The sequence below is a fragment of the Humulus lupulus genome, chromosome 8 (genome assembly GCF_963169125.1).
Source record: "Humulus lupulus chromosome 8, drHumLupu1.1, whole genome shotgun sequence".
In the NCBI taxonomy this organism is placed as follows: Eukaryota; Viridiplantae; Streptophyta; class Magnoliopsida; order Rosales; family Cannabaceae; genus Humulus; species Humulus lupulus.
The window spans coordinates 64377137-64388432 of record NC_084800.1 but is presented as its reverse complement, the minus strand read 5'-3'; the positions used below and the strand labels follow the sequence as shown (position 1 = coordinate 64388432).

Sequence of the window (11296 nt, the reverse complement as noted above, 5' to 3'; positions counted from 1 at the left end):
ATACCGACGTGGGCACTCCCTACCTCTCCTAGGATGTGTTCTTCCAGGCGAAGCAAAGGCCATCCTGCAGGAAGTACATGAGGGTTTTTGCGAAGATCACACTGGGGGGCAAAGCTTGGCCCTAAAGGTCCTAAGGCAAGGATATTACTGGCCCACTTTGTCCAAGGATTCGATCTCGTATGTTAAGAAGTGCAACAAGTGCCAGCGATTCGCCACCGTTGCCCGAGCTCCCCCGGTCGAGCTGAAGATGATCTCGTCCCCATGGCCGTTTGCAGTTTGGGGGTTCGACTTGGTTGGCACCCTCCCTACTGGAAAAGGCGGGGTTTGTTACACCATGGTGGCCATCGACTACTTTACGAAGTGGGCTGAGGCAGAACCTTTGGCAATGATAACTTCCAAAAAAGTCCTCGACTTCGTGGTTAAGAACATTATCTGCTGATTCGGGCTGCCCAAGAAAATCATTTCCGAAAATGGAACTCAGTTCGACAGCGACCTCTGCACCGAATTTTGTGAAAGGTACGGAATTGTGAAAAGTTTCTCCTCCGTGGCCTATCCTCAGGTGAATGGCCAGGTCGAGGCCGTCAATAAGACGTTAAACTCGAGCCTCAAGAAGAAACTAGACAAAGCGAAGGGGGTCTGGCCAGAACAGCTCCCTCAGGTTCTATGGGCATACCAGACCTCGCATCGGACTCCTACGGGTCATACTCTTTTCTCCCTGACCTTTGGGAGTGAGGCAGTCCTCCCTGTGGAGATTAAGGTACTTTCGCATAGGCTCCAGGCATATGACCAGGACCGCAACCACGAACTACTTTGCACTTCCCTCGACTTGGTTGATGAAAGACGAGAAGATTCGCAACTCCAGCTCGCACATTACCAGCAAAAAATAACTTGCTATTTCAACTCAAAAGTCAAAAAGCGCGCCTTTAGCATGGGCGACCTGGTCCTCAGGAGGGTTTTCTTAGCCGGTAAGGATCCCAAAGATGGAGTATTGGGACCGAACTGGGAAGGGCCATATCAAATCATCGAGGTCATTAAAGAAGGAACTTACAAATTAGCTCGGCTTAATGGAGGGGCAGTCCCACGGACTTGGAACGCCATCCATTTGAAGAGATATTATCAATGATTCCCTTGTAAGGCCTAAAAGGCCATTTTTTATGTATTACGCAATGAGAATTAACTTTTTCGTTTATGATTGTACATATTTACAAGTGTAATCTAAAGTAACCACGAAAGACCCTTTCCCAGTTACTTGGGGGGCATATGGTACCTGGATATAACCAGGTCGCCTTAAAGACTTAGAAGTTAATTCAAATCAATTGAGCGTTGTTTTTCTTAAAATACGCGAGATATTGATGAGGGATTAACGCGAACTAAGCTCTACCCTGGATGTAACCAGGTCATAAAACTTAGAAGTTAATTTAAATCGATTGATCGATGTTTTTCTTAAAGAGCACGAGATATTGATAAAAGTTAACACGAACTAAGTGTTCAAATTAAGTCCCTGGATGTAACCAGGTCATAAAATTTAGAAGTTAATTTAAATCGATTGATCGTTGTTTTTCTTAAAGAGCACGAGATATTGATAAAAGTTAACACGAACTAAGTTTTCAAATTAAGTTCCTGGATATAACCAGGTCATAAAACTTGGAAGTTAATGTAAATCGATTGATCGTTGTTTTTCTTAAAGAGCACGAGATATTGATAAAATTAACACGAACTAAGTTTTCAAATTAAGTTCCTGGACATAATCAGGTCATAAAACTTAGAAGTTAATTTAAATCGATTGATCGTTGTTTTTCTTAAAAAGCACGAGATATTGATAAAAATGAACGTGAACTAAGTTTTTCAAAATAGTAACTAAAGTACGTAAAGGCAAAAGGAAATAAATCGATTAAAAATAAAATTGATAGTTAGATGTCTCGAGGTGAAAAACCTCATGCAAAGTTACAACAAAAAAATAAGAATAATAAAAGAGTTTATGCAAAATGGAAACGCCCTAGGCTCCACCAGTCGGCCCCATGGAGGTCGCCGTCTCACCCTCCTGCTTAGCTGCGCCGGAGACTTCCCCGGTCTCGGAAGGTGCTTCTTTCTCGAGGCGAGCTTTAAACCCCTCCAGCAAGGGATCCCAGACGTCCGCTCCCAAGAAGGAGAAATCACCGTCCGAGTTGTAGACCCAGCAGTGGTAGAGCATGTCCTCCATGGCGGTGCTGGAGGCTGCCTTCTCGGCTTCCAGGGCGGCCTTGGCCTCCTCAGCCCCAGCCTTCACAGTGTCTAGCTCTGCCCGCGCAGCGGCGACGGCGGCTTTGGTTGCCTCGACCTCTTGAAGCTTGGGACGGGCTTTTTCCAGCTCGGCCTGCGCGGCCGCCAGGGCATCCTTAGCCGCCTGCAAGGAAGTCTGGTGGGTGGCCACAACCGCTGATGCTCGCCCCTCATATCCTCGAGCTGGGCCTTGGTCTGGGCTATGCTCCTGTGAAAGACCAAGGCGCTCTACAAAAACGGAGAGGCAACTGCCTTAAGAAAAAAAAAAGGGGGGGAGAAAGGAAAAACAGGGCAAGGCATCATAATCAAAAACCATAAAAGGGTAAGGTCAACTTACCGTTAGGGCCATGCCCAATGAAGATTCCAGTACGCCCACCGGGCTCCTTATTTCGATGGCCCGCAGCTCCCTCTCGTTGAAGCGGTAGAAGTGGCTGACGGCGTAGTTCGTCGTCTCATACACCGTCCCCCGAAAGACATATGGTATCTTCTCTAGGTCCTAAACATGTAAGGGTTACCTTGGCTGGAGGGACCTGCAGCTGCTCTGGACCGGATCCTCTCCTTGTCCGTTCTTTGGGCGACCTCCAACGCCCACTTCCTCGTCCTCACGAGGGGCACCTCGTCCTCCTCATCCTCATCCCCCGTGACCTCCTCCATGATGATAGGCCTCGTATCGCGAGCTGGGGGAAGCACCCGAGGTCTCCTCAGGTTCAGAGTCTGGCCTGGGGAGATCAGCTTACAGGCCAGCATCGTCTCGTCCGTCACGAGCTGACGATAGTCCTTTTCACTGGGGGGCAAGCCTGCCAGTGTCTCGTACTGGCTCCCGAGGATCACAGACTTCTCTGTCCTCGCGAAGATAGCTGCAGAATTATTCTAAGTCAGAAATGGATATAGGGGGAGCTAACCGATACTTAACTTACGAGCTAAGGTTGAAAGGCACTTACAAGGACGGTTGAAGTAGTGCAGCTCGCAGTTTTGGAACCCCGTTTGCATAAAGAATTGATCTTTGAAGTCGTTGGGGTGGCTGGGCAGCTCGATGACCGCAGCCGTGTTGGGGAACCGGGTTAAGTAATAGAACCCGTCACCTCGCCTCTGCTGCTCCGGGCTGGCCTTGAGGCAGAAGAAATACAGAATGTCTGCAGGAGTGGGGACCTCCCACTCATGTTTCAAGAACAAGTATCTTAACCCCGCCAACAAACGGTAAGAGTTGGGGGGGAGCTGGAAGAGGGACAACCTCACGTAGTTGAGGAAATCGGAAAAGTACTGGTCCAACGGGAGGAAGGCCCCCGCCTTGAAATGTTCGTCACTCCAGGCCGAGAACACCTCATCAAGCGGCGCGCAGCTCTGCTCGCCATCTAAGGGAGGTCGGGAGCTCACGGTTCCTCTCCCCAACTCGATGTTATGGGAGAGGAATATTTTGTTTACCCTCGCCTAGTCAGTGATCTTCGAGACGATCCTCTCCGCCTCAAAGAATGCGTCGGGGGCCACCTCGAGCTCCCGTTCCACTGTTGGCCTGAAGTTGGGAATTGGGGATTCAACCATCACCTCCTTTCCCTTGTTTTGTTGGGAGGACGAGCTGCCTACGGACTTCTTGGGAGCGTTCTTCTTGGGTCCCATCTGGTCGCCTAGCGAACAAAAAAAAGAAATTTTAGAAAAAGGCGACCTAAAAATGGAGAAAATTTTGAATGTGTTTCCTTGACACGAGCTGAGGTAAGCCCAGCCCGTGGAGAGTGAGACCACGCGGTTCTATGAACACGCACCTGTGCTCCCAACAGATCCCCGATTACTCGGAATTCGTGTGTCAGGAGGGTCAGGATAGAATTTGCCTTGGAAGGAAAGTTTCAGTAGGCGAGAAAGGAAAAACCGCCTGTGAAGCGTGTCCCCTAAGCTACCCGGTTTTGCACCCAAAATACTGGGTACTTTAAACCAGCATACCTAAAATCCTACCCATAAAATTTCCCCAGAAGACGCACCCTATAAACAATGCTCCTAAATGGTTTTCTACTGCAAACGATACCCTAACCTAAAAGGCTTTTACCCTTCATGCCCACAAAAAACCAACAAAACCTTGCATGTGGCTACAGTAAATATTTACCTAAGTTACAGTGAAAAATAATTTCAAAACATGCACAGTCAGGAGACTTACAGAATGTTCTGGTTGAGAAGAGGATGAAGGGATTGCCTGGGTTGGGACTTCGTCGGAGTAGTTAATTCCAAAGCTTCAAAGGAGCCCTTACACATGAACTTCTTAAGTGCTGGGAATGGCAGCCGGAAAGAAGAGGGTTTTTTCTTTTGAAAATGAAGAGAGAAGAAGAAGAAATTTTTTTTAAAATTTCAAATGAGCGGGTGGCCCATGCGTAAGGTGGCCACCCCTTTTATATTCGTGAAAGGCCACGTGAGGAGGGCCGTTGGATTGCCCTGATGTGGGATCCAAGGCTCTCCACTCGAAAGACGAAACGACAGCTGAGTATAGGCTAGGCCATTTAATGCAGTTCTCGGAAGACGTACCGTCACCAACCACGATGTTCCACGTATTCGGCGCCTGCGTAGAATGTGGAATATGAAGAGTTCATGAGGAAGCCTAAAAGCCCCTACTGTGGCCCTATGCGACGTCGTGTACCACGAGCAGGGGCTTGGGGGGAAAATGTACGCCCTGGTTTTCCCACGGGCTGTTAGCAAGCTGAGATACGACCTAATCATGTCTACCACGTGGACATCCCCCAAGACCGGAGCTGCCATCGAAAGATCCTACCCCCTCAGCTCGAGGTAACCTAAGGGTTCCCCAAGGTTAGACTGAGTTTGGACTTTGAAGGCCACAGGTCGAGGGAAGCATCCAGCTCGTGGTACGAGCTAGAGTTGGAGGTTGTGACCTTTTATAAAGTCAACCACGCAAGGTAAACGTGCATATATCAGACATCACGTGTCTGATATATCCCTGACTTCTCGGACACGCAGCATGAACGTGCGTATTTAGACACTCACGACTGGGTTGGGCCGTGCGGCCCATTATCCCCTTACCTATTGATTAGACCAGACTTCATGTGTCAGGTTTTAGGAATTAATCATGAATGTTACAGAGTTGACATGATAGGTAAGAAGGTCACGGGATGACCTTCTTACCAACTCCCAGGTGCCCTCTCCTATAAATATGGAGACCATGGGAGTTACAAAGGGTTGGATTCTATTGTGTAAGAAATACCCTGTAAAAGAATACCAAGCATATAGCAATAATATTGACTGGTGGAGTAGAAGGATTTTAACCTTTGAACCACCTAAAAATGTAATTGTGTCACCCGCCCATTTTCAAAAGATCATTCATCTATTTCGGTTCAACATAAGCACTAATCCCTTCCTCTTATTTTCTTAATTACATGTTGGCGAAGAACCGTGTCAACAACCGTCATATAAAAAAGTTTGAGTTATAATTTCTCTATGTGCCGAAAACAGAGATGTCCCTACCGGTAGAGGCTAAACTAATACCCCTACTATAGAATTTCCCTATATTTTATATAGTATAATATACACAAAATCTAAAAAATTTATTATGTTTCATAAGATGCTAACACATATTTTACTTTAACCTAAAAATATTCATCCTTAATCAAAATCTTTATTTCTATATCACATTTTTTCTTTGCTATTAGTTTGATGTATTTTTATTGTTTTGCTAAAAGTTTATTGTTTTGTTGAATACTTTTTAGTTATAAATTTTATTATGAATCTTTATTAATTATAATGTTTAATTGTTAAATTATTTGGCGATGGGAATGAACGAAACCACTAGTATACAAATTGCGGTCTTGGTCGCCCTCAAGCTTTATTTTTTAAAACTTTTTTTTAGTATTTTTAATATTTCTTCTTATTTTTCTTTAAAATTTATATATTGCCCCCTCTAAATATTTTCTTTCTATTAGGCCCCCCTTACTTGGGTTTTCTGCCTTTGTCCCTAGCGATAGGTATAAACCGCCCACACCGCATCGTATTTTTGAGGTCTATGCAATGCAGGTTGTGGTCTAAAAAATTGCTTAAACCACATATGTGGTATGGTCCAATAAATTAGCAAAGAGCCACACTGCCCGCACCGCGAACGCTTCTATTGAAAAATTTTCAAACACAACATGAGCCATAATTTTGCCAATATATAGTATAGAAAATCATGGCACTTGTAGAGATTATAAAATGGTTCATTGGGAGCATTGTACACACTTCGAGAGGAAGAAAGAAAGGTGATCCAAATTCAAGTTTTGCGAGAATAGAATTTTGAGAGTGTACAAATTTTTTATTTGTACTATTGATTCATCTTGTTCATTAATAATAATGGGGATAAGTTGAAAATTAGCTAGTTTAATGAGTTCTTACCTAAAATTACCTCATAAATATTTTTAGTTTAGTTCTACCCATTTTTATCACAGATAATTCCAAAAATACCCTTCACCACATGGTTCTCTTCTAAAAACAGTATTCATAGATTATAGGGGTATAATAGGTATATTGATTGAAATAGTGGGTATTATACTAAAACTTAAAAATTGTAGATAAAAAAGAAAAGTTAACCTAAAAGTAGCTACCGGATCTAATTTCTACATAATAATGACTAGTGACTTTTTGCTGCTCTTATGATGTGTGAATTTTATAACCGAACCATGTATTTATGTGTTGAGGCTTTCATCTTTTTTTTTTTTCTAAAAAAAAAAATCTGTGTTATGTGATAAATTTTTGAGATTGGCTGTTCACTCCGATTGTTCTTGAGCTATTTTCACAACATATTTTTAATAATTTTTAATAAATTTTAAAACTTTGAGTGTAAATATATAAGATAAAGTAAACTTTTGGTTTATTTTTACAATGTTACGAAAATGACCAAACCTAGTCAAATCTATGTTCGAACATATTAATATGATTAATGGTTAATTGTTACGACATATCTATTTGTGTATTAGATACAATGCAAGTAACTAATTCATGGTAGACTCTAGTTTGTATTACATATAGATATAGTTTCACCGGTAACGTATTAATCGGAGCTGATGATATTTGCGTCTTTAATTAATGGTTAATTAAAACATTTTAATTACTTTGACAACTAGCTAAAAGTTAGGTAAATATGAACCGTAACTTTTACCAGACTAGTAGTAACTAACAATCCCCAACTCGACTATATATATATAAGATTTATTATAGATTTGTATAAGGTTTTCAAATTGTTTGTTTCATTAGACAAGATACTATACACTACTTTTTGTACTGATTAAGATTCTTGTTTTGTTGTAGTAAGATAAGATGGAGTATCCAATTCGACTAAGGATAAATAAACTGCTGGGTGTGTTCTTTCCATTTACTCTTACTTTCCCTTTTATTTGAATTTGTATATGTTTGAGATTTATAAGTATTAAACTAATCCTCATAAAATCCTTTCTTAATATAATATACAAACACAAGCACACACGTCTGTTGATGATGAATTATTTACATGTTAACCCTCATTTTTCTAGCTAAACAAACAACTCTTCTCTCTTTTAAAAAGAGAAAAAGTGGCTAGAATGATTTGTTCCATTATATTCTTAATGTCTTGACCATTCAACCACACGCAAGCAAAACAGAAAAGAAAAGCTGGGAAAATCTGAGAAAAGTTGAGACAAAGAATAAAATAGCAACAGAAAGCTATAAAGGGTGTGGCTATACTTATTTATTATAGATGAATGAGCAATATTGTTCATTTTTAAGGCCACTGATGGAGTTGAATAAAGACCTGAAATGTCTGATTGAGAGAGCTTGGGCTATAAATGGTAAGTTCGACTGTGAAATCGAGCAGAGTATTAAGCTCTGCAAGTTTTGCTCAGAGCATGGTCGTTTGTGCGATGTTGCAGATCAGATCCCAGTTGAGGAGAGGCAGAGCTTGATTGCCATAAGAGATTCGTTGAAGCAAGTTGAGAACATCCTTTTGTTTCAACAGGTAATAAGATTCATAAAATATTCTATTTTTACATTATATATATATATATGGTAGATTATAATGATAAATGTTGTGGTGCGCAGAAGCTGCTGTGTTGGCAAGAGAGAGAGAAAAATGAAGCTGTAATTCGTTTGAAAGAAAGCAGAACAGCTTTAATGGAGTTGGTGAGGAGTTATGAAGCGAAGGCACCAGATGTGTTGAGAGAATTAAATGTATGTTTTAGTGATGAAGATGTTGTAGTTCTTCACAGCTTTAAAGATTGTGAACCCAACAAGAAATGGTGGAAGCACTACTGGCCCAAACCTTTTGGTTTTGCGATGAAGTGTTTGATGTTCTCGGCTACCATATCATATATGATTCGTTTTAATCACAATAGCAGTTCCAGATCAAAAATTCCTTCATTTTTGGGTTCAACACAAGCTCAAGTGTCCAGGACCAAAACTCCTCTGGCTCCTTTGAATGTCTTCCATGCCAGGGGTTGAGTACTGTTTAGTTTTTTCTAGAAATATTGCTCCCTGAAACAATTTTTTTCTTTTTTCTTTTTAAATAGGAAGAATGAATCGAATTCGTCGAATGAATTATAAGGAATGTAATTTTATTTTTCATCAGTTTTTTTTTTTTTTTTTTTTCCGGTTGGAAGGAATGCCTTTGCAATGGTGCTGATCAATCACCATAATACGAGAATTGAAAAACGACAACACTTGTGAAAAACGACAACAACCGTCTATGATCGAAACGCAGGCCGTTTAAGTAAACATATCGTCCGGCCCCAGTGGCCAGTAGGAAAGGTAACTTAAAACACGAAAGGAATCCATCTATAGCAATTAGCAAAAGGCAATAATAATAAACGACGACATTAGAGATAAACGACATTGAAGATTGACAGAAGAAGTAGCGGAAAGGAAACGATCTCATATTCAGAGAAGTCAAGTAGCTCCGACAAAAGCCTAAACCACAATATTGCAACTTTTTCATTATAAAGTTAGACTCAAATTATATTTTTTTTTTCTTAATTATATCATATTTTCGTAATAAATTTACATAATAAAAATTAGGAAATATTTATACCCCATAAATTTATATATATACCCCAAATTAAATATTTCTCATTTTAAAAAATTGAAAAAATATATATTTATTCATGATTGGTAGAGGAGAAAAATGAGAGAAAATCAAATTGAGAAGAGAAAGTGGATTGAAATCCAATTTTGACATTGTTTGGGAGTGAATAGAATATGAGAAAAAATTATAAGTGGCTCCCGCCAAAATATATTCTCCCTTAAAATAAAGAGAAAGTAATTTTTTTTAATGAGAAAGTATTATTTTTTTATGTATGTATGCCTTAAATATCCACGGGTTATTAGCGAGCTGGAAAATGACATAATTCTATCAACCACGTGGAAGCCACCTACCCGGAGCTGCTGTTACAAGTCTCTACCTCTTTAGCTCGAGATAGCCAAAGATTTAGTGAGATTACTAAGGCATCGGATCAGCAGTGTGGACATAACGAGCTGAGACTCCATCAAGCTCGAGGTACGAGCTTGAGCTGACACTTCCAACCCTTTATAAAGTCAACCACGCAATGTAAACGTGCATATATCAGACATCACGTGTATACCCCATTCCTGAATTCTCAGACACGCAGCATAAACGTGCGTGTTCAGGCACCCCATGACTGGTTTGGGCCATGCGGCCCATTATCCCCCTTTCCTATTGATTAGACCACACTTCAGTGTCAGGTTTTAGGAATTAATCATGAATGTCACAGAAGTGACATGGTGGGTAAGAAGGTCACGAGATGACCTCCTTTGCCAACAACCAGGTGTCCTCTTCCTATAAATATGGAGACCCTGGGAGTTGTAAAGGGTTGGCTTCTAATTTGTAAAGAAATACCCTGTAAGGAATATTAGAGATATATCAATAATATTGACTGGTGGACTAGAAAGATTTTAACCTTCGAACCACCTAAAAAAGTACTCGAGTTATAATCTTCCTTCGGGATCATTCATCTATTACGGTTCATCATTTAGCACTAATCCTTCTCCTTATTCATATAATTATCTGTTGTAGAAGAACCGCGTCAACGGTTTGGTGCTTTCATTGAGAGCTTTTAGATTGGTGCTATCGCAAATACCCAACCATGGTAGTTGCTCGCTCAAGACATGGTAACGAGGCGGACCAACGTGATGGGCAGGAGGCCCACCATACTGCCATGTCCGATGAGCAAAACCCTAAGGTTCAGCAGCGACCGGGGAAGCAGCCAATGGACCAAGATGACACCAGAAGTTCGGCTCCCCAGCTGCCCAATCCGAACCCGGATTTCTACACGGCGGTAGAAATGGAGAATGCACAGTTGAAGAGTCAGCTGGCGAAAGCAAACAAGCAGATTCAAGAAGTTTTGGCCCGACTACCCCCTCTTACAACCGACACTAACGTCGGAAAAAGGCATGGTGAGACTCATAAGTCCCGTCGGGGTAACCGGTCCAGGCCCAGTCAGACCCTCAACATCAAATTCTACTCCCACGTCGCACCACCGGGAAACTGCATTTGAGGAACTTCCTAGGGCCGAGCAGCAATTCAGCCGATCGGTCCAGACCTCAACTCCTAGCTCACTTCCGCCCTCGAGTGCACCCAGGAGGGCTCGAGGAAGCTCGCGAAGGAGATCCGGGGAGGGCTCGCGACGACAGCCCGCCCCGGCCAGCCGTCCTGCACCCCGCTCAGATTGCCGACCACAGGACGCGGAGGATGGTAGAGCGGAGCGGCCGCAACCTAGCTTAATCCGCCCTAACAGGACTAGGATCGCGTCCCCAGTCAGGCATCCTCCTTCACTAATAAGATACCCATCTCCTCCCCGTCCAGTCCGAGACATTCCGGTTCATGGGAGCAGCAGGAGAAATCCTCCTTTCGTCGGACCCTCCCATCGTAGCCGGGCGCACAGGGAAGCCCTGGACCCTCACCCTCAGCGGCGGGCTCCGAGCTTTTCAAATGGAAGTTACTGGACCGAGAGTCGTCGAAGTGACATCTCCGGCGGAGACCTGCGCCATCGCTTGAGCTCAGCGCAAAGCCCTCAGGTCGCCCCGAGGGGTG

The 11296-nt window shown here is 42.6% G+C and overlaps 1 protein-coding gene across 2 annotated transcripts; it reads left to right on the top strand.

The window, feature by feature from the left end:
* Nucleotides 1-7439: 7439 nt before the first annotated feature.
* Nucleotides 7440-8817, top strand: LOC133797544 (uncharacterized). Of its 2 annotated transcripts, XM_062235472.1 has the most exons (3): nucleotides 7440-8042; nucleotides 8124-8209; nucleotides 8293-8817. In XM_062235472.1, exons 1-3 carry the CDS (start codon nucleotides 7952-7954, stop codon nucleotides 8689-8691), a joined length of 576 nt encoding a protein of 191 aa, XP_062091456.1. In that variant the 5' UTR covers nucleotides 7440-7951; the 3' UTR covers nucleotides 8692-8817. The 2 variants fall into 2 exon arrangements, with proteins under 2 accessions (XP_062091456.1, XP_062091455.1); XM_062235471.1 differs by having other exon boundaries at nucleotides 7440-8209.
* Nucleotides 8818-11296: the final 2479 nt, after the last annotated feature.

Coding starts and splice junctions, on each gene's coding strand:
- LOC133797544 (XM_062235471.1), top strand. CDS start 7,952: ATGAATGAGCAATATTGTTCATTTTTAAGGCCACTGATGGAGTTGAAT. Junction 8,210..8,292: donor ACATCCTTTTGTTTCAACAG/GTAATAAGATTC, acceptor TGTGGTGCGCAG/AAGCTGCTGTGTTGGCAAGA.